Source organism: Doryrhamphus excisus, linkage group LG7 (genome assembly GCF_037039965.1).
Source record: "Doryrhamphus excisus strain RoL-2023G ecotype Guam linkage group LG7, RoL_Dexc_Guam_v1.1, whole genome shotgun sequence".
NCBI classification, from domain to species: domain Eukaryota; kingdom Metazoa; phylum Chordata; class Actinopteri; order Syngnathiformes; family Syngnathidae; genus Doryrhamphus; species Doryrhamphus excisus.
Genome location: NC_136363.1, coordinates 23,767,009 through 23,793,346, shown reverse-complemented (window position 1 = coordinate 23,793,346; position 26,338 = coordinate 23,767,009). Strand labels below are relative to the sequence as shown.

General features: G+C 48.2%; 2 protein-coding genes across 3 annotated transcripts; one reads left to right on the top strand and one right to left on the bottom strand.

Annotated features, from left to right (window-relative positions):
* Positions 1–355: 355 nt before the first annotated feature.
* Positions 356–17,707, bottom strand: reck (reversion-inducing-cysteine-rich protein with kazal motifs). The gene is made up of 21 exons (XM_078792540.1): positions 17,452–17,707; positions 13,821–13,879; positions 13,098–13,172; positions 12,839–12,875; positions 12,270–12,355; positions 12,153–12,200; positions 11,616–11,649; positions 11,253–11,450; positions 8,099–8,363; positions 6,749–6,922; positions 5,847–6,059; positions 5,309–5,445; positions 5,059–5,202; positions 4,814–5,002; positions 4,457–4,579; positions 4,110–4,281; positions 3,324–3,513; positions 2,400–2,610; positions 1,865–1,938; positions 1,205–1,360; positions 356–559 (listed from the first exon to the last, which is right to left on the bottom strand). The coding sequence occupies exons 1-21, from the start codon at positions 17,522–17,524 to the stop codon at positions 356–358; spliced, it is 2,862 nt and encodes a 953-aa protein (XP_078648666.1). The 5' UTR covers positions 17,525–17,707.
* A 2,406-nt stretch (positions 17,708–20,113) lies between these two features.
* On the top strand, positions 20,114–24,676 carry hccsb (holocytochrome c synthase b). Of its 2 annotated transcripts, XM_058060083.2 has the most exons (8): positions 20,114–20,209; positions 21,537–21,655; positions 21,837–21,887; positions 21,950–22,083; positions 22,230–22,378; positions 22,480–22,599; positions 22,684–22,770; positions 23,612–24,676. In XM_058060083.2, exons 2-8 carry the CDS (start codon positions 21,547–21,549, stop codon positions 23,808–23,810), a joined length of 849 nt encoding a protein of 282 aa, XP_057916066.2. In that variant the 5' UTR covers positions 20,114–20,209; positions 21,537–21,546; the 3' UTR covers positions 23,811–24,676. The 2 variants fall into 2 exon arrangements, with proteins under 2 accessions (XP_057916066.2, XP_057916069.2); XM_058060086.2 differs by lacking the exon at positions 21,837–21,887.
* The last annotated feature ends 1,662 nt before the right edge of the window (positions 24,677–26,338 follow it).

Below are 26,338 nucleotides of genomic sequence, written 5' to 3'. Positions count from 1 at the left end.
GAGAAAAACAAGTCCAAGAAGCTTAAGTGCTTGCTGCTGCCCTTTAGCAATCATAATACTTCATCTACTCTACGGCGCTCATAATACTTCATCTACTCTACGGCGCTCATAATACTCGGTGTACGCTTATAGTAATAATACTGTAGGTAGTCATGTACATTGCTAATACTCATAGTAATAATACTGGGTGCAGTAAAGTGTAGCAGTAACGGTGTACTGTATGTAGTGAAGTGTAGTAGTGGTAACGTTAGTAGTTTTCCAGCAGCGTGATTGTCATGTCAGGACTGTGCATGAATGAAAGAGTGATGGAGGTGAAGACAGAAGAAGGGTCGATGAGCGACACAACAAGTAGTATTTACAGCTGCACCGCAAGCAGAATCAGGATGAAGCACTGGACGCCTTTCAGAGGGGACATCTGAGCACTCCCTGAGGAGCCGACGGAAGACATCTTGGTCTCGGAGGCGAGAAGAGCAGAGGCGGGAATGTGGGAGACGAGCGTTGGACTGGCAAAATTGATCAGAGAATCAATCTTCTCTGCCTCCTTACTGCACGCTTCCATCTGGACAAGACAAAACACAAGAGGAGACATTATACATAACACCTTCTTCTATAGAAGTACACGTTCCATACACGTACACATAACACCTTCTTCTATAGAAGTACACGTTCCATACACGTACACATAACACCTTCTTCTATAGAAGTACACATTCCATACAAGTACATAACACCTTCTTCTATAGAAGTACACATTCCATACAAGTACATAACACCGTCTTCTATAGAAGTACACATTCCATACAAGTACATAACACCTTCTTCTATAGAAGTACACATTCCATACAAGTACATAACACCTTCTTCTATAGAAGTACACATTCCATACAAGTACATAACACCTTCTTCTATAGAAGTACACATTCCATACAAGTACGTAACACCGTCTTCTATATATGTCTTCTTCCTCTTTGGGCTTTTCCCTCCAGGGGTCGCCACAGCAAACCAACCTCCTCCATCCAAGCCTGTCTTCTACATCCATCTCACTCATGTCCGCCTTCACCTCATCCATAGAGCTCCTCTTTGGTCTTCCTGTACGCCTCCTACCTGGCAGCATCCTTCTACCAATATATTGACTATCTCACACACACACTCACACACACGCAATATGGCAACCCCACCAACAAAAGCCAAGTGTTTGTGTCACCTGCAGGGGTGTGGGCTGATGATCCACGGGTGCGATGAGGACCACCAGCTGGCGGTCCATGCTGAGGTAGCCAAAGACGTCACACTGCGGCACCGACACGTGCAGACGCAGGATGCGAAGGACGTCGTGGACCGTCACTGGCTGCTCCTTATTTAGCTGTCAACAAGCGACCGGGTCATCAGCAACTTGTACAGGAAGCGGAAGAGGTGACGTAACAGAAGATTCATGAAGATGCATCCCACCCACTTCCTGCTCAAGCACTACTACATGCAACAAAAGCTTAGGTCACAAAGGCAGTGTTTGGCGCCTCGCGCCTCCACAACGGGGATAACATGGCCACCAGCGCCTCCTCCCGCATCTTCTACAACATCTGCACCAGACAGGTTTCATAATAGGTTTCACAGGTTTCACCAGTGTTAAAGGGGACCTATGATGCTTTTTCCACCCTACGTATGACCTGGAAATCTAGTGACAGTGTTGTACTGTACTGTACTGTACTGTTTTATTCTATTCTATTCTATCACAGCGCAGTGGGCGTGCCCCAGGCGGGCCGTGGGTGTCTGTCAACTGTAAAAGCAGCTTGTGCGCTTTAGCAGTAAACGTTAGCAAGCCAGATCCCGCTAACATTCCCAGACCCTGAATGAATGAATGCAGGCTAACCTTGGAGAAGGTGTTGACCTGGTCTTTGTTCCACAAGACCTGCAGAAGGCTGGCACAGACTGGACAGCAGGCTCCTGGAAAACACACGCATGGCTGGCCGTATGAGCACATCAAACTATATTACTACATCATCAAATATACCACATGAAATATGCAAGTGAAAAGCATGAAGTATGAGCATATGTATTCGCCAGGATTCTGTAGCAATGTCAAACGTCTGACTGCATCCAACCTTGGCACAGACGACGCACCGCAACAGCTCTGGTTTGTGCGCTTTAAGGATGCTCACCACGTTCAAAGACCTAAAGCCTTCAGGAGCTCCGGAAATGTCATGAAGGACACATTTGGATGTTTGATCAGCTGGTGAGCAGCCTGGTTGAACTGAGATGACCGTGACCTTTTCTACCTTTTTGATGGTGTACTTCCAACCTGGCGGCAATCCAGCAGCAGCGCACAATGCAAACACCCGTCAGGAATATGCAAGGGCACGGCATGCAGATCAGGTTGGGATCCATCCAGGTGTGCTACGACTCACCTGGAGGCGTGACGGGCCGGCAGCCAGGAGGTGACAGTCGGGGGCAGGAAATGAGAGCGCAGGCAGAGTCGCTGGCCATGTCGGACATGGCCCCCGCGGCCTGGCAGTGGCCCTCGTAGTCCACGCCCACACCGTCAGAGTAGGCGTCACACGGCGTGTTGTAGGTCTCACCATTGTGGCCGCAAACCTGCTGACGCGTCCTGCAGGCATCCTAAGGGCAGCAAGCTCAAATCTAAAACACGGACTTTCTGACAAGGCGGAAGAACCTCTGCTCTGCCAGACGCTTCCTCGCTTTGCTCATCTGAAACGCCCCTCTGCTAAAAGGTGACAGGTGCTGGAAAATACGCCAAATATGCGGAGATCTGCATCGTTCAACCATCACAGTCCACTTGCATCGATGGGCCTGGTCATGCAGTGACCAACCACCTCCAGCGGATGGTGCCCCACTTGTACCCCTGAGAGCACCTATCCACCCTTCTATGCCGGCTTCAGCCCAAACTCAAACGGAGCCTGGAACGAAGAGGACGGGAAAATCATGGCTTGATTTCTGCTAGATTGGGGACACGACCACCACGCAGCAAACTGTCACCCTCACGCACCGTCCATGACACCTGTCACTCAAACGCCCTCCTCCACTCACACCTTCCTCACCGCAACACTGGAGACCTGAACAAGACTAAACTAGAGGCCAAGACCACCAACAATCGTAGACCTACACGAGACTAAACTAGAGGACAAGACCACCAACAATCGTAGACCTGAACAAGACTAAACTAGAGGACAAGACCACCAACAATCGTAGACCTACACGAGACTAAACTAGAGGACAAGACCACCAACAATCGTAGACCTAGAGGACAAGACCACCAACAATCGTAGACCTACGCGAGAGCGGAATGGCAGAGCGGAGCAGTGTTGGCTGACCTGACAGTGTCCCATGTAAGCCAGGCTTTTTCCAGCCTGCTGGAGCTGGCACAAACTGGCATGAATGAGACCATCGGTGTCACAGACCGGATCCACGTGGTTCTTATCACAGGCCAGCTGTCGTCCCAGGCATTCGTACTGCAGGCAGTCTGACGAGTCACTGAGGCACACTCGATACTTAGGAATGCACCTAGGAAGACAGGAGATTGCATGGCCGTCATTCCATCGTCTCGGCATGGGTGTACTAGTCCTAGCCCTAGACCTAGCCCTAACGCTAGCCCTAACGCTAGCCCTAGCCCTAACGCTAACCCTAACCCATATGGCAAAACACATACTTCATATTCATTTCCTTGTGGTGGAGCCACCACAACAGAGGGATTTTCATTTCTTTTTCCATGCAACCTGCTCATCCTCACTCCTCACCACTTTATGATGGGACTGTTGTTGCAACTTTGGCCAGTAGATGGCGTCCTAACTCTGCATTGTTGCCAATTTTTTTTCGGGGGGGTGTATTATGCATTTTGAAGCAGGAGTCATGATGTGATCAGGTGCAAGTGACATATACTCACCACAAGAGGGTGCTACTCAGCAACCTCACTAATGTGAGTGATGGAATAAACACAGCATCATCTATTTGATGAAAGAATGTACTTTTAAAGGTAATCCAGGTGTTTTACTCACTTTTTTTAAATCACACACAAGTGGGAAACGACAAGAAACGCTGCTTTACATAGCAACATCTCACAGCAGGCGTCCAAATCATCGCTTTAGCTTTGCTCCACCCACCTCTGGTTTCTCTGGCAGGGCTTGCTGGCACAGGGGTTGGTGAGACGACACTGGCCAAAAGCAAACTGGTGGTCCTTGAAGCCCACACAGCGAGCCACACAAGCACTTGGATACGTGCGGCCGTTGGAGGCGCACACTGGGATGAAGTGGTCTGGACAGTTACATGGAAGACCTGGGGGGGGGCAACAAGAATTGCTTTAAAGCGGTGCTTCTCAATTATTTTCTGTCATGCCCCCCCAAGGGACAGAAATGTTTCAGTGCCCCCCCGATTTGAAATGCTAGAGGAAGTGATAATATTTACTCGTGTATCTGCACTGTAAAGACTGGACTTAAAAATGCAAACGCACCACTAAAATGCTGGCGCTCTTCCTCGGAGCTTCCAATGCCGACACATTCTCTGTGAGTGCAGACGCTTTCACCCCCAAAGCAGAAGCAGCTGTCACAGTCCAGTCTGAAAGACGTCCCGTGATCTGGACACACCACGCACATTCATTCCCCAGGACTGCTACATACTGTAGGTACGTACACAGCCTTAATATACAGAAATAATAATAATAATAATAATAAGTCATCGTACGTTTGTGGGACAACAATGACACAGAAACAACAACGGAGGCACAGACATGCCGTGTTCTTATCCTATTGTACTTTTCCTGATTGCTTATTCCATGATTGGTCAGGCAGACCTCCTTAGCACAACTTACTCTTCTTCTGTCCACCTACAATGCAGGGCTTGCTGATGTCCACGCAAGGCATCTCCACACAGTTCTCCAGACGCCCACTGGCACCACAAGTGCAGACCTCATAGCACCCGGCCGGGCCGGTGCGCGTTGGCACCTGTATCCGAGCATCCTGCTGCACCAAGAAGTCGGAGGCCTCGCCCAATTTGCAGCCTGGAAGATCATCAGAGGTCACAAATAGACAGCTTGTGCAGAACTTGTGGGTCTACCTGGCACGCAGACAAAGGCTTGACAGTTGAGCTCATCCAGGCAGCCCTTCCTGTTGACCTGGCACACGTGGCTACTGGGGCAGGGGTTGGGGTTGCATGGATGGCTGACTTCTTCAACAATGCTGTTGCCCAGGGAACTGGGGGCTGACAAAAAGGTGATGTCACTCGTAATTCCAGCCACGGACGTCAGGAGACAAATGCTAAAAGTGCTAGAAGTGGACTGGGTCAATGCTTTTGTTGTACCACTCACCAAGGTATCTGTGAAGGGGGATGCAGCGTTCGGGGTCATCGACGGGTGACAGCAGCTCACATATCCTCTCAGGTGTTTGTCCCTCATGGAAACGTTTTCTGTCCCCACACTGGCTCAGGATTTCCACGCAATCCGACCTGAAGCCAACAACAAATACGAACACAAACACCTTGACCGTGCACAACAACGCATCATTTTCGCATCATTTCTTGTTTGGTTCCATGACCAATTGTACACGTCTACTGTCGATACGGTCAAGGTACATGACCAGTCTACTGTACACGTCTACTGTCTATATGGTCAAGGTACATGACCAATTGTACACGTCTACTGTCTAAACGGTCAATGTACATGACCAATCGTACACGTGTACTGTCTATACGGTCAATGTACATGACCAATTGTACACGTCTACTGTCTAAACGGTCAATGTACATGACCAATCGTACACGTGTACTGTCTATACGGTCACAGTATGTACATGACCAATCGTACATGTCTACTGTCTATACGGTCACATCATCGTCATCATCCTTACTTGCATATGAGGCTCCCCCTGGACTTGCTGTGGCAGGGTTTGATCTGCAGAGAGCAAGCGACGGCCTTCCACGTGTCCGGCAGACACTTCCTGATGTCCAGCACAGGAATGTTCATAAAAGGCATCTTGATTGTTCCGTTGGACCACAGCTTGATGTCATTCATCGCCCCCTGGTCGGACTGCATGTTGCAGCTGCGAAACAACTCCGTGGGCCTGTAGGTGGAGATGACAGGCACCGTACGTTGGTTGGTGGGGAAGCTTGGGGATTTTCTCAAACGGAAGTCACGCTTGTCTCATGGTTTGGCTGGTCCTGCTGCTTATAGTCCGGTGCCACTGATGGATTCAATGTTTGCTATGTGAACATTAGCGTGGACACCAACCAGCATGGCCACAACCAGGTGCTCCGCTTCTTCCCCCATCCCAAGAACATGTTAGCTTCATTGGCCACTCAAACTGTCCATAGGTATGAATGTGGCTGGGAATGGCCGTTTGTCTATATGTGCCCTGGGATTGGCTGGCCACCGGTCCAGCTGGGATAGGCTCCAGCAGACCCGCCACCCGAGTGAGGATAAGCGCTGTAGAATGGATGGATGTTAGCTGATTCAGCCTGTGGGTGCTACGGTGTACTTGGGTAAGTAAATACCACCTATAGCGCTTTTGTCACTTTCATTGAATCAAGAAAAGCAGTGCCTCTCAATTCCTTTCTGACATGCCCCCCCAGGGAACAGCCCCCCTGATTTGAAATAGTATCGCGAGAGTGCAGTGTGACTTGACGTGTACAAAGGTCCAGCATGAATGAAGACATCTGACCACGAGGGAGGTACGAGTGAGGATGCTGGAGGCACGAGCACCCATGCATGGTGAGCATCAAACAGGACGCTGCATGAAGACTGGAGTCAAACCTGTTATTGAAGTTGGTGCAGTAGCTGAGGTCCTTGCAGCCCAGCTGGCAGGGTTCTCTGACGTCAGCCAGGCAGGTGACCAGCTCGGCCTCCCTTGGGTTGTACTCGCACAGCTGATCAAAGTCTTGCCACGTCTGGCTGCCCCAGTTGGTGCTAATCTCCTGACACATGTCCCTGAAAGAGCAAAGCTCACAGCTTCAGCGCAGAAAAATTCACATCCTGTGGAAAATGATCAAGTGTGCATTGATCTTGCCTGAGAAGACAGGCCTGAACAACACAGTTATGCCGTCTGGATAGAAGATAAAGACTTTCACATTCAGTTTGGGCTTAGTAGATAAGTACCGAATGTGGGCTGCTTCAGATCACAGGGTGGTGACTGCAAATGGGTCCAGCAGGAACATTGGTGACTAGAATTGATATTATGGTATGGTGACAGTCATGCGGCGGTTGCAGCTATCTTAACGCCTGCATGGCTAACGCTAATGATGCAAACTTTGGTTTGAATCCCCGCTGTGACACATATTTACTGTCATTGTTACTTTCTTTTTACGTACTGGCTCTCAGTGTGTGGGAACAACATTCGGGCTGGCAGAAGACATCAAAACAACACCAAACGTGTTTCGCATTCCCTTGTGTCCTCACTACAGGAGGTCCTCCACGGGCCTCCCAGTGCTCGCACCTCACTGAGCCATTTGGCGCACCATATGTTGCTAGCCTGCTGCGTAACAATGGCCGACAGGGGCACTGATTGACATCTAGCACCTAGCACCACCATGCTGCACCACCGCATGTCAGATGTTCGAGGGAGTGCCTCATCAGCATGCTACAGGTTGTAGGGAGTGCATACAAGCATGTTTCCTCAGCAGCATGCTAGATGTTGTAGGGAGTGCATACAGGCATGTCTCCTCATCAGCGTGCTAGAAGTTATAGGGAGTGCATACAAGCATGTCTCCTCATCAGCATGCTAGATGTTGTAGGGAGTGCATACAGGCATGTTTCCTCAGCAGCATGCTAGATGTTGTAGGGAGTGCATACAAGCATGTCTCCTCATCAGCGTGCTAGATGTTGTAGGGAGTGCATACAAGCATGTTTCCTCAGCAGCGTGCTAGATGTTGTAGGGAGTGCATACAGGCATGTTTCCTCAGCAGCGTGCTAGATGTTGTAGGGAGTGCATACAGGCATGTTTCCTCAGCAGCGTGCTAGATGTTGTAGGGAGTGCATACATGCATGTTAAGTAGTGCATGTTAAGTAGAAGTCTGCGTCCGCCATCGCTTGGACACGTGGCACCGTGGTTTATGAGATACAGTACATGTACTACATAAACGTATGTCCATATGCATGCCGTCGTACCTGCAAAGTGATGTGTTGGCCTTTGAGCAGCAGTGTAGTTTGGCACAGTCCATTTTGGCGGGATGGGGGACTTCTTTCTCAGTGGGGGATGGGGGGTGGGCGCTGCCCAGAAAGCACTGCCACATGGGGTCTTGGGGGAGAGGCTGGGAGCCACACTCATCAATCAAAGCCTCCATGATCTCGTGCTCCGTGCTTAACGTACGAAGGATTCGCCGGCAAGCCACCTGGCAGTGGGTGGCGTCTGCTCGGTCACAGCAGTAGAGACCTGCGGGTTTGTGGAAGAAGAACATACCTTACATCAGCCACGCTGCCCATAAACCATAAACGCAGCATGGGAGGAGTGAGCACGTGCACACATATACACACATAACCAAGCATGTCAAGATGTATGATGAAAAGAAGCGCACGGCGCCGAGTGGCTAGCATGCTGCACCGTCAGGACATCTGCATCTGGGACATCCGTGCGGAATTTGGATGTTCTCCTGTTGGTGTGTGTGTGTGTTTTCTCCGGGTACTCCGAGTCCTCACACACACACACGAAAAAAACCATTCATGTTGGGCTAATTCAGTGCTTCCCAAATCATTTATGTAGCGCTCCCCTTTTGGAGAGGAAATTATACACTTTTTCAATATATACAAAAATGAACATAACTCCAATAACCACTGCAGTGGTCACTTCATCACAGCTGAAAATATACCCTGGTCGCTTTCCACCAAGAATAAAGAAAAAACTCAACTTTTTTTCTGCTGTACACCTCTAGAAAGCAGAAGGGTTCAATACCCCGCTGCAAATGACGATGATGATGATGATGCCCATGTTTGCGTGACAGACAAGGATGACTGTGACAAGTGGCTCGGACATTTTGATTAGCTTGTTGATTGAATGATTGCTTGATTAGTTAATAATGAAAAGTGCTCCATTGCAGCATGGGGTGGAAATAGGATGTAACACAAGAAGACGGTGGTAGGAACTTACTGGCTATGCGTGTGACGATGGGGTGGAAATAGGATGTAACACAAGAAGACCGTGGTAGGAACTTAGTGGCTATGCGTGTGACGATGGGGTGGAAATAGGATGTAACACAAGAAGACCGTGGTAGGAACTTACTGGCTATGCGTGTGACGACGGGGTGGAAATAGGATGTAACACAAGAAGACGGTGGTAGGAACTTACTGGCTATGCGTGTGACGACGGGGTGGAAATAGGATGTAACACAAGAAGACGGTGGTAGGAACTTAGTCGCTATGCGTGTGACGATGGGGTGGAAATAGGATGCAACACAAGAAGACGGTGGTAGGAACTTACTGGCTATGCGTGTGACGATGGGGTGGAAATAGGATGCAACACAAGAAGACGGTGGTAGGAACTTAGTGGCTATGCGTGTGACGATGGGGTGGAAATAGGATGTAACACAAGAAGACCGTGGTAGGAACTTAGTGGCTATGCATGTGACGATGGGGTGGAAATAGGATGTAACACAAGAAGACCGTGGTAGGAACTTACTGGCTATGCGTGTGACGATGGGGTGGAAATAGGATGCAACACAAGAAGACGGTGGTAGGAACTTACTGGCTATGCGTGTGACGATGGGGTGGAAATAGGATGCAACACAAGAAGACGGTGGTAGGAACTTACTGGCTATGCGTGTGACGACGGGGTGGAAATAGGATGTAACACAAGAAGACGGTGGTAGGAACTTACTGGCTATGCGTGTGACGATGGGGTGGAAATAGGATGCAACACAAGAAGACCGTGGTAGGAACTTACTGGCTATGCGTGTGACGATGGGGTGGAAATAGGATGCAACACAAGAAGACGGTGGTAGGAACTTACTGGCTATGCGTGTGACGATGGGGTGGAAATAGGATGCAACACAAGAAGACGGTGGTAGGAACTTAGTGGCTATGCGTGTGACGATGGGGTGGAAATAGGATGCAACACAAGAAGACGGTGGTAGGAACTTACTGGCTATGTGTGTGACGACGGGGTGGAAATAGGATGTAACACAAGAAGACGGTGGTAGGAACTTAGTGGCTATGCGTGTGACGATGGGGTGGAAATAGGATGCAACACAAGAAGACGGTGGTAGGAACTTAGTGGCTATGCGTGTGACGATGGGGTGGAAATAGGATGTAACACAAGAAGACCGTGGTAGGAACTTAGTGGCTATGCGTGTGACGATGGGGTGGAAATAGGATGTAACACAAGAAGACCGTGGTAGGAACTTACTGGCTATGCGTGTGACGACGGGGTGGAAATAGGATGTAACACAAGAAGACGGTGGTAGGAACTTACTGGCTATGCGTGTGACGATGGGGTGGAAATAGGATGTAACACAAGAAGACGGTGGTAGGAACTTAGTGGCTATGCATGTGACGATGGGGTGGAAATAGGATGTAACACAAGAAGACCGTGGTAGGAACTTAGTCGCTATGCGTGTGACGATGGGGTGGAAATAGGATGCAACACAAGAAGACGGTGGTAGGAACTTACTGGCTATGCGTGTGACGATGGGGTGGAAATAGGATGCAACACAAGAAGACGGTGGTAGGAACTTAGTGGCTATGCGTGTGACGATGGGGTGGAAATAGGATGTAACACAAGAAGACCGTGGTAGGAACTTACTGGCTATGCGTGTGACGATGGGGTGGAAATAGGATGCAACACAAGAAGACGGTGGTAGGAACTTAGTGGCTATGCGTGTGACGATGGGGTGGAAATAGGATGCAACACAAGAAGACGGTGGTAGGAACTTACTGGCTATGCGTGTGACGACGGGGTGGAAATAGGATGTAACACAAGAAGACGGTGGTAGGAACTTACTGGCTATGCGTGTGACGATGGGGTGGAAATAGGATGCAACACAAGAAGACGGTGGTAGGAACTTAGTGGCTATGCGTGTGACGATGGGGTGGAAATAGGATGCAACACAAGAAGACCGTGGTAGGAACTTACTGGCTATGCGTGTGACGATGGGGTGGAAATAGGATGTAACACAAGAAGACGGTGGTAGGAACTTACTGGCTATGCGTGTGACGACGGGGTGGAAATAGGATGCAACACAAGAAGACCGTGGTAGGAACTTAGTGGCTATGCATGTGACGACGGGGTGGAAATAGGATGTAACACAAGAAGACGGTGGTAGGAACTTACTGTCTATGGGGCTGCGTATCGGGTAGGACTTGGTGAAATTGCTGACACAGCCGAGCAGCTGAGGACTGTGGCTCTGACAGTACTCTGTGACGGCGTTGATCTGGGAGACAGTGGGGGTGGAGTCGGTCCTGAAGATGGCCTGACAGTACTCCCTGCAGGTGGTGTGACGCCCTGCGTAGCTGCAGCAGGTGGAGCCCACTAGAGGACCAAACACAAATATTTAGACTCGGAGGTCTGGGGTCCGGGTTTCAGGGGTTGGGTAAACATAAGTAGCTCTTCCACATAACCTGACCAATCACAAATGATCTGAATTCATCATGTACACATCACCCGTCCATCACCCATCCATGCATTTCAACTCACTTTCATTTTTGGTGACGCAGCTGTACAGAGGATTCTGCAACAGGAATAAAAGTCACACCATTACATCATTGCACCCCATAAACCTAGACCGCCACGCCATCACAGGAAGTGGTGGTTCTATGATTTCCACGTTAAAGGAATCGTGGACGGAATGACATGGAATGTCGTGGCGGAATCCCGCCCCAAACAGTAACCTGCGAGGAAAGAAGGCAGCAGCATCAGCTTAGTTTAGCAGAGCATGCTAGCACTGCTGTGTGTTTACACCGTGTTGTCTTTTATGGCTATAATGCAAGCGAGTTGTCATTGACCAATATTTCCATATGTTAGATGATCAACAAAAGAAAGGGGGGGCACGGGGGGCATGTTTTTACACCACCATGTATTTCACCCTTTTCTGGATCCAGTCATTCTCCATCAATGTGTGTTGTGTTGATATGGAGATCCAATGGATTTCTTCAGGAAAATGACTTTCTATGTTTTGAAGAATGAAAAGGGAGGTGGAGGTACCACTGTACTTCAAGTATGATGTGACTTTACCTCTGTGACTTTTTTGCATACTTTAGTGAGGTCATTTCTGGATGATGCCTGTGGGGAGGAACATGGAATGAAAAGTCGAGAATAAATGAGTTATGCTTAATGTGCTTAACTTCCTACCTGTCTACATTCCCTGCGGCACTCCGAGGAGATGGCTAGCTCACAGCAGCCCAGCCCCACCCAGCTGTCCACCTTCCTGGACACTCCTGAGCACGCAAACACAGCAACTCAGCACCCGGCGGACATGAGCCATGTCATCATGTCGTCATGTCGTCATGTCATCATGTCATCATGTCACCATGTCATCATGTCGTCATGTCGTCATGTCATCATGTCATCATGTCATCATGTCATCTGTTCCAGCGTTTTGCCTGGCAATGGTCTGTCTAGCTGATCCTGGGTCATCTATTCCCACCTCCCGTCAGCCATACGTCTATGTTTGCCTACTCTTCATTCAAGACTATTTTCAAAAATCCATTTCCAGTCTATTTCCAAGACTGTACTTTTGCCACGGTGCCTCTGTCTCTGTTCCAGAGACCAAATGTTCCATAAACGGTTTGTGACTTTGTCAGCCTGACTACGGTGTCGTGTACCTCGCATGGATGACTAAAGACTCTAGACTAAACCTTTCACAGACTGTGCTTCCAAAGTCAGAATCGTCAATATTCAACACGACAGGCTTTTCTTACCTGGCAGAGTCGAGTTGATGCAAACCCACAAGTCATTCTGTGGGAAATGAAAAGATATCAATCATCTTCCACTTCCAGCAATTACCTGACTGCTGTATTGATTTATTGATTTATTGATTTGTAATGCTGGTGGAGCATTTTCAAGACTATATCAAGTTTGCAGCTTATTTTCCTACTTGATGCCGACTAGATGCCATCTCCATCCCTGATGCCCTTTTAGTGCGTTGGGAATTCCCATATACTCTGGGATTGGACTCACCATGGACTCGGGACAGTAACTGGGCAACCTCTGCAGAAGATGCTTCAAACGAGACTCGCTCTTTATGGTGGCCAGCTGCAGAAAAGACACACATTCATATTGACTTCCTCTTTTCTCGCTGCCATTGCCTCCGTCTCCTCCGTTTGGGCGCCAAGCGACGGACCGGAAGCACGTACGCATGGAAGTTCGTGTGAAGCATTTCTTTCCAGGCTTTTCCACAGCGACCTTTCCCCCTGCTTCTCTGGCATCTTCCTGTGTTACTGCTTCAATTCTATGGGGTTTCCCACCTTCATCAAATTGCTGCCATTTGCAACGTTGTTGGCCCCATGGCGGCTCATTTGGCATTCCTGGTGAAGCCATGAAACCCCCATGAATCCTTATCTCCCTCCCTGGGCACAGGCTTCTTTGCTGGGGGAGAAGTGTGTGTGTGTGTGTATACCTGGTTTTCTTTGCTGGGGGAGAAGTATGTGTGTATACCTGATTTTCTTTGCTGGGGGAGAAGTGTGTGTGTATAGCTGATTTTCTTTGCTGGGGGAAAAGTGTGTGTGTGTGTGTGTGTGTGTATATACCTGGTTTTCTTTGCTGGGGGAGAAGTATGTGTGTATACCTGATTTTCTTTGCTGGGGGAAAAGTGTGTGTGTATAGCTGATTTTCTTTGCTGGGGGAGAAGTGTGTGTGTATATAGCTGATTTTCTTTGCTGGGGGAGAGGTGTGTGTGTATACCTGGTCACAAGCTTCTTTGCAGGGGGAGAACTGGGCAGCATGGTGGCAGCAGGAGGGATCTGCAAGCAGACGGAGCACTTAGCGTCTACATACAAAACATTGTGCTTCGTGTGACTGAAATGAAGTAAATATATACGGATGGAGGGACAGCTAGAGGCACGGATGGAGGGACAGCTAGAGGCACGGATGGAGGCACGGACGGAGGGACGGAGGCACGGACGAGTGGCCAGTGAGCCATGAAAGAATGGGCAGTCGGTGCAAAGCAGCAGGCCAAGAGGCCAATCCAAAGGCGGCACTAATGAGCCAGAACATTTGAGCAGTTTAGGGCCACCGTAGCCTGGACACGTCTAATGAGCAGAAATACTTTTGTGCTACGTGGTGGATGAATGATACTGAATGATACTTGATACTCGATGATAGTTTCTCCAGCGTGTCTACTACAAAGGCTTCATTGGATCTCCTAAGTGAGGTTGCTTCTGAAATGACGGCTTGTTGAGAGAATAGAAGTGACACAAATATTTGAGGGCAGGGAATGCGTGATGGTTCCGTCACGTAGAATTAGGAGGCCGGCGGCCGGCTGCTAATGAGCACCGGGCTCATTGTTGTGCAGAAGAACAAGCGACAGTGTTCCTTTCACGTTGGTGTGGGCAAGTAAGTAAGTACTTAGTAGTACTTCTAAGCACAGAATATTCCCCTCCCACCTAAACAGGTTGGTTGCACCCAGACATACACACCAACAGTATGCCAGGACTTCCTGCATTCTTCAGATACGCTGCAGACTCTCAGGGGGAAATGTTGACGGAAGGACGTCTGTGGTCACTTCCTGTGACTCGGAGCACAAGAGATGACCATAAACAACGCCACGGTGAGGAAAAGGAAGAAAGGCCCCATGGAAGACCACGTAATCCAAGACTGGTAGACCAATAATGTCCCTCGCTAAGTGTTGCTTCAACATGGCTTCCCCACACTCTCCTGCCTTTTCAAGAACGTCCCACTGAAGAAATGATGGCTGACTATTAAGACTTGTATGTCGTTTTCTGGCCACTGGGCGTCGGTAATGTTACATGACCTTACATGACCTTACATGACCTTACATGACCTTCACACTGCATGTCCAACACCACATAGTTCTCCTCCCATTCTGTGTGGAGGTGGTAAACTTATTATGTCCTTCTTCACGCTTTGGATGAAAGCCTTTGTGTTTAGAATGGAGGCTGGTTTGCTCGTTTCAAGCTAGCTCAGTAGCTTGCTATGCTATGCTAGCAGGAGTCTCTGTGTCCCTGCAGTGATCCCTTAACCTGTGCTTTACAGTTGAGCAATGTGATGCAAAGGTGACTATAGGGGTGTTATTTCGTGTCTACAGGGCTCTAATCATGGTCAAAGCTATTACATCCAACTACCAAAATGTTCCACTGATAAATAAGAATTCCCCTAAGGAACCCTAGAACCATAAATGAGGGACACGTACTGTCGCAGGTTACTTTGCTGCCAATTATCTCTTCAAAAACAGAAACGCCCACCACAGATAACTTTCTCCGTGGTTGCGTTTTCATCGACAGCTGGGTCTGGATCTCCATCTTCATCAATCACTGTAACTGTCCACCGCTGCAGACGGATGGAAAATACCACCACAGTGCAGCCCCCCAACAGCCATTGAAAGGAAGGGCACATTGAGGGTAACGATGACCGCTTCCTCCTCTAGCGTAGCATGCATTGGATCGGGGAAAGGGAAGCTCCGGCTCGCGAGGCTCTCGGACACCTTTTTTTTTTTTTCCAAGGATAAAGTTGCAGACATGTTGTCATGCATCCATGTTGGACCACAATGCAAGCTGTCCTTTTTCCAAACCCTGACTGCTACTGGCTAATCAGCTAGCCTACCCGGGTCATGGAGAGGTGAAGAAGTAAACGTCCCTCCTGGAATCAAATGGAAGATGGCACTACTAGCAAGCGGTATTTCACGTGTTTGCTTCAGGATGCCAACCATCTTATTCAAAACATTCTTGTTGGTCACATGAAGATGCATTCCATGTTCAAAATAGGATAGGGAAACACATGTTCCACTACGTGCCTTTTCACGGCTCCCCCCGCCCTGATTTGGATGCATGCTAGCCGTCGCTGGAAGCATACGCTTCATGGTGGGGCCGGTCCTCGGCTACGTGTTGCTGTGAGTACGCCGACGCTGGTCAAGAGAAAACACCGAGCACAAAGCTCCACTTCAACGCTGGCAGGACTATCGTTTGCTGGGCTGGAGCTCACGCTTGATCATAGCGGAAAGGAGGCCTATCCTCCCCCACTCCTTCCCTCCTCCCCCACTCCTTCCCTCAGCCTTTGAGGAGTCAAATTGTTTCCAGATGCCTCCCCTCACCAGGCCAGGCCACATGGAAGACGTGACAGAGAACAAGTTTCACCAGGAAGCGAACCTTTGCTTCACGTTCAACTGCCGCTGCTTCTTCCTTTCTTAGCCGCCATCAAAACAACTCAAACGTTCTTGAGGGTTCCAAAAAACAAGAACAAGCTGTGGTTCCACTTTGGACACCCGGGCCGTGACGCCTTGTGTGGAGTCTTGCCACATTGTGCAACCCAAATGCAGATCTACCACGTCCACGTTTCGGGAAAAGCCGCATCCTGAACCCATGTGGACTCCAGCAGGCTCATGCAGACCACATTTGAAGACCAAGAAGGAAAACACGTCTTTCTGTTCCACACTGGCTTAGCACATCAACATCCATGGACGTCTGTGCCCTATCAGCATATTTCCTGTGTCATGTAGGCCCAGCTATGCTAGCACTAAGACATTCTTCTGTCCTTATTCCCATTCCCATATGGAATATCACAGCAACCACCACGCTTCACATGCTAGCAGATCTCCACCTATGCTGCCACTGTGGTAGGCTCCATCACTTCAACTTTACCTGGACAGGCTGTGGCCCATCAACCAATAGAAGAAGAACATTGGATGAGGTTGTTTCATTGATTGATCCTCCCACACCGCAGGTTGATTTGGAGAGAAACTACCCATATGTGGATGGATGGGAGGATGGATGGATGGGAGGATGCTAGAAGGATGGATGGATGCGAGGAGGATGGACGGACGGATTCTTGTGTTGTGCGCCAAGCCATCTCCAGCCACAGTAGATGACATCCTATGAAAAACAAAGAAATACTTCCCGACCAAAAGAGGAGAAGTTGTTCGTCAAGGACATTCCCTTCGCAGCAGAAGAATAAAAAGGCGAGGTAAGAATCCACTTCCCTCCGCTAATGGCCTTCCCTGCTGCCTTCCAATGCGCGACACTTTATGAAAGGCTTCCGTTATTCCCTCCGTTATTCCCACTTTCAGCGCAACACATTTGGAACTTGTCTAGTAACAAGGACGATGAAGTTGGCGTCTTTAGACGGCTGGCTGGCAGCATGAAGACTTCGGGGGCCTTGACAGTGAAGTTCGCTGGTGAAAAGTCCACAAGGGACGCCGGATGGCACCAAAGTGGCAAAGTAGGAACAGAAAGCTTTTTCGAGTCACCAATGATTTAGCAGTCATGACAACAATGCTGTGAAACCAACATATTCGCCGTGATATAACTAGAAATAGAACTAACTAACTAACTCACTAACTAACTCACGAAATAGAACTTACCCTGAGCACGCAGCGGCGGCGAGACAAAGTTTATGGCGAAGAGAAAAGCGACGATCTGCAAACACACGGACATCTTCTGAAAGTTCTAAAGTGCATCGTGGACGAGAAGACATGAAGACATGAAGACCGAAGACAGAAAAGACGTCCCAACTGCAGACATGGCCCATCAACGTCTCCCTGCTCGCGTCCTCCTGTGCACATGCGCACACAAGCCGGACGGGCCACTCCAACAGTACCCCACAAAGATTGTTTACGCACAAGAAGACTCCAAACGTTTTCCAGGGGGGACATAAAAGGACGTTTCTGCCTCCGTGATATCGATACAGCAGCGGTTCCCAAACTTAGTCACGTGACCCTGAGCCATGCAAAACATCAACCTTATTATAGTTGATGAAATATTGGGCATCAATCACGTCACTGCGGGCAATGTATTTCTCCTCATGCTACATGTCACCATGCTAACGGTTTCCGTGGGCACTGCCTCGGGGATCAGGTGTCATCCTCCATAGCTTTTATTCCACATCCTTCCAAGCTTTGTTTAGCATTGATGTCTGTTGGAAGTAGAACATTTAACATTCTCTTATTCCCGCTTTTGGGAATATCACCTACTTTGGCTGGGTTTGCTGTCATTTACAAATGTCCCTGAATGCAGCGGCAACCATGATGTACTTGGATGTACCAGCTTAGAAAAAGCTGGAGCAGATTGACAGCAGTTTGCTGGTTTGGATCCTGCTTGTCGAGTATGAAGTGTCCATGATCGGACTGGAATCTTCCCATGGTGTCGCAACTCTAAAAGAACCACTACCCCCTTCTTAATGGGATCTGAAATACAGAAAGAACTAATGATATAAATGACAAATATAAATGATACATAAAATGACATCTTCAAGAGGCACAAAGCCATCATTCAGGCTTCTGGTCCCATTTGCAAAGAGCCCAAACAAAGAGGATCAGGAAACTGATCCAGGTTGGAATAATCCTGGTACGCGTGTGTCAAGTGAAGGGAGTACGTTCCAGGTTGATGGTGTTGATCCTTCCTGTGTGTACATGCTGCTTTGTGGACGCTGGAAGAGCTGGTGAATAGCATCCAGTGATATTTGGTAGCATGTGTGAGCCGGGGGGGGGTCCAAGTGTGCCCCCATTGTCCCCCTTAATAGCCATGTCCACCAAGCCAAGGGGCTTTAGTGAAAGGCAGCATTTAACATCCTTGTCCAATGAGTAAGCCTTTGTGGTCAGGGTCAAAGGTTGTGTGTGTGGGGGGGGGGGGCTCGAGCACCTCATTCAGCTTCATTCCATCAACACATGCCACGCCTTCTCAATCCATTCCAGCATTTAGCTAGGAAATAAATAAATTAAGGACTCGTACACAGATTGTTCGTACAGACAGGATGTCTGCGTCTGTGTGAGATTGAATTGATGTTTAGCACGCTGATGCAGACGCAGCACACCTGACATCTTTAGGACAACATGTTAATGAGTAACCCCTCCCACTTCCTGCTTGGAAGGCCTGGCCAAGATAATAAATGAATCACAGAGTACTGCCAAGGAGTACTGCCAAGGAATATTTGATGGAGTTTTGGCCTAAATGAAGCATTTCCAAGGGTCAATCAGGAAGTAAAAATGCAAGCAGACAGCTTTGAAGAACATCTAGGAAGTCCTAAATCAGCAGCAGACGTGAGAACAAGACTAACTGGGAACGGTCCAGGAAGATGCTGGATTAGACGACTAGGAAGAGCTTCTCACTCGCCGCTTAGTTGGTTAGCGCTCTCCACTCAGGGCGAAGGTCCAGCCTGGTTGGAGCCCAGCAGGGGTCGGGTGGGGTAGGACCAGGTATGAGAGAATATGACCAAGAATTAAACACCTGAAAAGCAGTAGGAAGCAACTTCTCTATCTGCTCACTTCCTGCTTGTTAATACTCCTTCACAGAATGTCTTGATGTTCAGCGAAACACATGGAAGATGTTTTCCACGCTTTAGGCTCTGACTCGTCCTTCCACATCTTCACTGACGCATGAAACGCAACAACATGTTAGGCTTGGAGGAAGTAGAAATGGAGGACTTGGAGTATTTCTCTGCTGGGTACACACCATAGTACCTGTGAGAAACAGGAGCAGGACTTGCCTTGAATGGAGGACTTCCCTTCTGTGGGTTTGGCGAGGATTAATTATTAGTAATATATATAATAATATATAATAATATTTCGGACTAAGAATAGTGGATGTGTGCGATCGTTGGAGCACAATTACTACAAGTGCGCGTTTTCGTAGCATGGGTAGTGTACTTCCTTCCGTCGCACCCTGGCCCCCATATGCCGGCCCCAGAGTGAGGGAAAACACTGTACACTCAGCTCCCTCTACTGGCCAAACACAGCAGCGCCTGTCCACGTACGGTGAGTTTCATTTGACGTCTGAGAAAAGGAACTATAATGTTTTATGAGTCAGTGAAACTAATAATTCAAAGGGAAATGAACCTCCGACATTAATTGTACATTTGCTATAAAAAAACGTTTATATCAAAATACAAATGCAAGAAATATGTATGAAATGTAATTTTTCCTTACTCTTAAAGTTGCACTGGTACCGTATTTGAAGCGTGGTGTGTTCAACGCTGGTCACTGATTTATGTTTGTCACCGACGGCTTGCCGTAAAAGTGTTTCCAAGATGGCGGCAATGTACGCATGCGCAGTATAAGCCGTTGCAGATTTACTTCCGTTAGCAGATTTGGTTGCCATACTTTTGTCCTGCACGTTGACATTGATGTAAGTTCTTCGTTTCCTTTGGTGCCACTGCTTTATTCTGCCTTTTGTGTGTTATTATCACACGAAGCTGTTTTTGTTGTTCACTGTACCTGTTTAACGTGTTGTCTCGGCTAACATTAGCATGGAATGGAATGGCCTTTATTGTCATTATACAAGATTACAACGAGATCATTAATAGCATGAACGAGCAATACAAATTATGTTACCTGCACTGGTCTTATCAATGCATACTATTCAGAAGAATGGAACATAGGTAAAGAATATGAGGACAATCGCAGGGAAGTTAATGTGCAAGTATCCATGTACATTAGCTAAGTATTACACAAGTTGTAATACTATGTTACGTGACGCTTTAACAGAAGCTTAACATTGAACACATCATCACCTTGATATTTAATTGAGACCTACATCAGTAATCACAGCATTAATAAAGGATTGGCATAAATGACAATTTAGGACATTTAAGAATAATAGAACTCTACTCTATATATAAGTAGAGTGGAACTTTGGCAAGCATCATTCTTTGGTTCCAGACGGTCCAACTTCATAACTTCATCCATAACTCCATAACTTATAGTTTGACATGTACAAAAGAACTGTAAAGAAATGATGAACGAGCATTTTAGCTTACCTTTAGCTTCACGGAAGACGGGAGGGAAAGCAGGAAGGCGGAGGTTGATCTCGCCGCCATATTGTGTCTTTGGCAGCGAGAGTCAACCACTGATGACATCATAGACGGGTAACATAGCATAGCTGAGGTCCACTGTTATATTTGACTTGTACAAAAAGTACAATATTGAAATAGTATTTGGATGAGCAGGAAATTTATGAGTGGATTCAAAATGATTGAGCATAGCATTTGGGAGCAGGTGGGATCCTGCTGTCTATTAGAATCATATCTATTTGGAGTACTGATGCCTTAGTTGTCTTATGTCAGACAAGGCAGGGTGGGATCCTGCTGTCTATTAGAATCATATCTATGTGGAGTACTGATGCCTTAGTTGTCTTATGTCAGACAAGGCAGGATGGGATCCTGCTGTCTATTAGAATCATATCTATTTGGAGTACTGATGCCTTAGTTGTCTTACCTCAGACAAGGCAGGATGGGATCCTGCTGTCTATTAGAATCATATCTATTTGGAGTACTGATGCCTTAGTTGTCTTATGTCAGACAAGGCAGGATGGGATCCTGCTGTCTATTAGAATCATATCTATTTGGAGTACTGATGCCTTAGTTGTCTTATGTCAGACAAGGCAGGATGGGATCCTGCTGTCTATTAGAATCATATCTATGTGGAGTACTGATGCCTGCGTTGTGCTATGTCAGACAAGGCAGGATGGGATCGTGGACTTCAGCGCCTGCTGCTCCGACGGTCCAAGCTGAGGCAGCGATGGGGGCCCCTCTTCAAGGTCGTCCCATGCACAAGGAGGGTGTGTCTGCTCAAGGTGATACTGCATAGTAATACTAGAGCTAGTGTGATATGCGAGTCATGTTGTCTGCCGGGAGCGTGATGATACACTACCCTGTTGGCTTCCTTATGAGGAGTACGATAACGATTGCATGTGTACTAGTCATACAGGATACTATGAAAACATTATGCATTGGTTTGTCTTTGCATTTTGCCAGCACTGTCTCCCCCATCACAATGTCCCATGCATCAAGCCCAGCCTGCCGGAGGTAAAAGACGTACTGGTGTCCAAGTAGCATAGATGTGATGAGTGAACGTGGTCTGCCTGTAGTGTCTCCGCCTGCAGAGTGTCCCATGCACGGAGCAGAAGCGGGTCCGGTTCACCAGGACCGGGCCTATGAGTTTGTTTCCTGTCCCAAGAGGGCTGCAGCGGGCTTGACTGATGACGTAGACCCAACAAACATGGTACCTGCAATATTTTCTACTCCATTTTGGAAGTGTCAAGCCAGAGCTCCCTTCATGTGATGAAATACAACCATGTCATGGTGCACATGCAATGCTTGAGAAGGTCATGGAGGCGAGGCATCTTCTTACATTGTCCTTGTGCCCAGATGCCCCCCCCAAACCAAACGCCTGCTCCGGACCAGCCTTTCACGTTGTCTGTCTCTCGAGAAGAGTCTTCCATTCCCCGCCACGGCACAGGCAAGAAGTGGGTGTACCCGTCTGAGCAGATGTTCTGGAATGCCATGCTGCGGAAAGGGTCGGCCTGCCAAGCGCATACTTTCATTCCCTCATCATAAGAACTCGGGGCTGTAGCTTTGGAGATGATGCTAATGATTAGCATGTGTCATCACTTGCCAGGTGGCGCTGGCGTGACGATGACCTTGCTTCTGAGGACATGAACAACATCATCAAGATCCACAACAAGAACAATGAGCAGGCCTGGCAGGAGATCTTGAAGTGGGAGGCCCTGCATGCTGGGTGATGCACACAATTCTCCAAACATCCATCTCGCCGTTCCCAAGGCCAAGTCAGACCTGTTCATACTGCTAAATCTTCCTCCAGTGAATGTCCCTGCGGTCCTGCCTTGAAGAGGTTTGGAGGTAAAGCCAAAGAATACTCCCCACGGGCTCGCTTCCGCCACTGGATGGGGTAGGTTCATTCTCACTGCAGCTGGGTTGCGGTCGTGGTCGGTTGATTGCTATGTTCTATCGTCCCGCCCACCAGCGATGCTGGATGTGGGAAACATTGGCTGTGGGCTGTTGACGTCAATAGAGCTTCTCTACCTTGTATTGTGTATACGCCCTTCTACGTGTCATACGCCCTTCTACGTGTCATACGCCCTTCTACGTGTCATACGCCCTTCTACGTGTCATACGCCCTTCTACGTCTCATACGCCCTTCTACGTGTAATACGCCCTTCTACGTGTCATACGCCCTTTCTACGTGTCATACGCCCTTTCTACGTGTCATACGCCCTTTCTACGTGTCATACGCCCTTCTACGTGTCATACGCCCTTCTACGTGTCATACGCCCTTCTACGTGTCATACGCCCTTCTACGTGTCATACGCCCTTTCTACGTGTCATACGCCCTTTCTACGTGTCATACGCCCTTTCTACGTGTCATACGCCCTTTCTACGTGTCATACGCCCTTTCTACGTGTCATACGCCCTTTCTACGTGTCATACGCCCTTCTACGTGTCATACGCCCTTTCTACGTGTCATACGCCCTTTCTACGTGTCATACGCCCTTCTACGTGTCATACGCCCTTTCTACGTGTCATACGCCCTTTCTACGTGTCATACGCCCTTTCTACGTGTCATACGCCCTTTCTACGTGTCATACGCCCTTTCTACGTGTCATACGCCCTTTCTACGTGTCATACGCCCTTTCTACGTGTCATAGGTGTGAGTGGATTGATGGATGGTGTCAGGTGTGTCTTTGTGTGGAGTGCAGCATTTGAACTTCCCTTTGGTCTTGGTGTTGCAGCTATGAGCTCCCCTTTGACCGTCATGACTGGATCATCGACCGCTGTGGGAAGGAGGTACGCTACGTCATCGACTACTATGATGGAGAGGTGGACAAAGATACATACCAGTTCTCCATCCTGGATGTACGCCCAGCCTTGGACTCTTTAGATGCTGTGTGGGATCGCATGAAAGTGGCCTGGTGGCGCTGGACCTCCTGAAGGTCTCATAGGTGTTGTTCCCATTTTCTGCTCTTGGCAAGATGAGGAAAACTCCAGCCAATCATGTTCAACTTTCTATGTAATTACTCAACTAGAAGTCTCTCCACAGTGGGAGAAGTCTCTCCACAGTGAAAAACATATTTTCAGCTTTTAGCCTCCTGTTAGCATGGAACCTCGTTATCACCCATCTATGATGTCATCAGCACTTTGCTAACACCTCAATTCAACAAATAACTTCTTCCTTTACATGTACTGTATGTATCCCCCCCCCCCACCACATGGACTCTGTGTGTTTCCATAAATGTAGTTTTCTGCGTGAAAAATTCCAATAGTTTGGTGTTGATGTCTTGTGGAAGAGGAAGTGGTGGAAGTGGAAGTGGTGAGGGCGTGTGTGTTCGGAAAAGATGAATGACTAACCGAGGTTCCAGTGGATATATGTATAGCCCAGGCAGAGAGCGCCCTCGCGTGGCTGCCAATGGTAATGTCACTCGATGCTTCACGAAGGAACATTTCCAACCATTGTCAAGTCTGCATACTGTGCTGTGTCCATCTTGGAATATGTAGGTCACACCTGACCGTGGAAGGCAGCGGACCAGCCAAAGTGGACGTTATTCAATCTATTGTTACACATCAACACTGATAGCTTAGTCAACACTTATATTCTTCCTTATACGCTTGCTCTAACTCGTATACTGAACATGACTGCCCTCTACCGCTGGGTGGTATTTGGTACCTTTGAGTTTGTGGTCACAATCATATTTCAGTAGTTTTTGGTTCAGCCATCCATGAGGTTATGGCTGTTATTTTTTTTCCTTACAGGTTCATTTGTGGATTTATGAAAATAAAACATTGGTCACTTTATTCCTATTTAATTAATATTGTTTGAATTTTTACTTTAATTATTATTTTTTGAATTTAAATAATTTTTCTGATTTTAAAAAAATATAATTGTACTATATAAGAACATATATATATATATATATATATATATATACGCACACACACCTGTTTGGCTTTTAGCAGACATGAAGACTTGATGAGCGATATATCAGCTAAACTGTTCCAATTTCAATCTGCTTTGTAACCTTGCTGGATCCTTGGGACCATCAGTTAGATGAAAAATGTACTACCCACTTATTCATGGTTGTTGTCCTTCTCATCAAAGCCTGTTTGAGTTGCTTGAAAAGCCAACACGTGTGCTGCAGTGCTCAGCCAAGGTCTGAGCAGGCTGCACCACATCTCTTGGAGAGATGAATGGCTTCAGATGCAGTTCTGGATGAGCAAGAAGGCATCCCATCTCTTCCCTTTCACACTGCAACCCAGACTCCAAGTCTCATTAGTGGACCAAAGCATAAAACCTACGAAAAACAAACTTACTGACCTTTTTCAAGTCATGACCAGATTTTCACCAAGATAAGTTTCAGAAGCAAATGCATGACGAAGAGTAGAAAACAACTCCCACTATAAATGGCCTTAGGCTAACACATTAACGCCTATTCAGCTACACCATAGCATCACCAGGGGTAGGGTTAGGGGTTTGGGTTAGGGTTGGGCCTAGGGTTAGGGGTTAGGGTTGGGCCTAGGGTTAGGGGTTAGGGTTGGGCCTAGGGTTAGGGGTTAGGGTTTGGGTTAGGGTTGGGCCTAGGGTTAGGGGTTAGGGTTGGGCCTAGGGTTAGGGGTTAGGGTTGGGCCTAGGGTTAGGGGTTAGGGTTTGGGTTAGGGTTGGGCCTAGGTTTAGGGGTTAGAGTTGGGCCTAGGGTTTGGGTTAGGGTTGGGCCTAGGGTTAGGGTTGGGCCTAGGGTTAGGGTTGGGCCTAGGGTTAGGGGTTAGGGTTGGGCCTAGGGTTAGGGGTTAGGGTTTGGGTTAGGGTTGGGCCTAGGTTTAGGGGTTAGAGTTGGGCCTAGGGTTAGGGTTAGGGTTGGGCCTAGGGTTAGGGGTTAGGGTTGGGCCTAGGGTTAGGGGTTAGGGTTTGTCCTAGGGTTAGGGTTGGGCCTAGGGTTAGGGTTTGGGTTAGGGTTGGGCCTAGGGGTAGGGTTGGGCCTAGGGTTAGGGTTAGGGTTGGCCCTAGGGTTAGGGGTTAGGGTTAGGGTTAGGGTTGGGCCTAGGGTTAGGGGTTAGGGTTGGGCCTAGGGTTAGGGGTTAGGGTTTGGGTTAGGGTTGGGCCTAGGTTTAGGGGTTAGAGTTGGGCCTAGGGTTAGGGTTAGGGTTGGGCTTAGGGTTAGGGTTGGGCCTAGGGTTAGGGTTAGGGTTGGGCCTAGGGTTAGGGGTTAGGGTTTGTCCTAGGGTTAGGGTTGGGCCTAGGGTTATGGTTAGGGATAGGGTTGGGCCTAGGGTTAGGGTTGGGCCTAGGGTTAGGGTTGGGCCTAGGGTTACGGTTAGGGGTTAGGGTTAGGGTTAACCTAACCCTAACCAGCATACCTGGGAGGCTGAATAGGTGCCTGCTACAGTATGTTGAGCTAGCACATCAACACCTATTCAGGTATTCATAAAAAAAGCCTAACTCTTCATCTTGGTGATTGGAAAGCCAG

Coding starts and splice junctions, on each gene's coding strand:
- reck (XM_078792540.1), bottom strand. CDS start 17,524: ATGTCCGTGTGTTTGCAGATCGTCGCTTTTCTCTTCGCCATAAACTTT. Junction 11,451..11,615: donor CTGCGTCACCAAAAATGAAA/GTGAGTTGAAAT, acceptor TTGGTCCTCTAG/TGGGCTCCACCTGCTGCAGC. Junction 4,282..4,456: donor AGAGCGCCAGCATTTTAGTG/GTGCGTTTGCAT, acceptor GCCCCCCCCCAG/GTCTTCCATGTAACTGTCCA.
- hccsb (XM_058060083.2), top strand. CDS start 21,547: ATGGGATCGTGGACTTCAGCGCCTGCTGCTCCGACGGTCCAAGCTGAG. Junction 21,656..21,836: donor GGAGGGTGTGTCTGCTCAAG/GTGATACTGCAT, acceptor GCATTTTGCCAG/CACTGTCTCCCCCATCACAA. Junction 21,888..21,949: donor TCAAGCCCAGCCTGCCGGAG/GTAAAAGACGTA, acceptor GTCTGCCTGTAG/TGTCTCCGCCTGCAGAGTGT.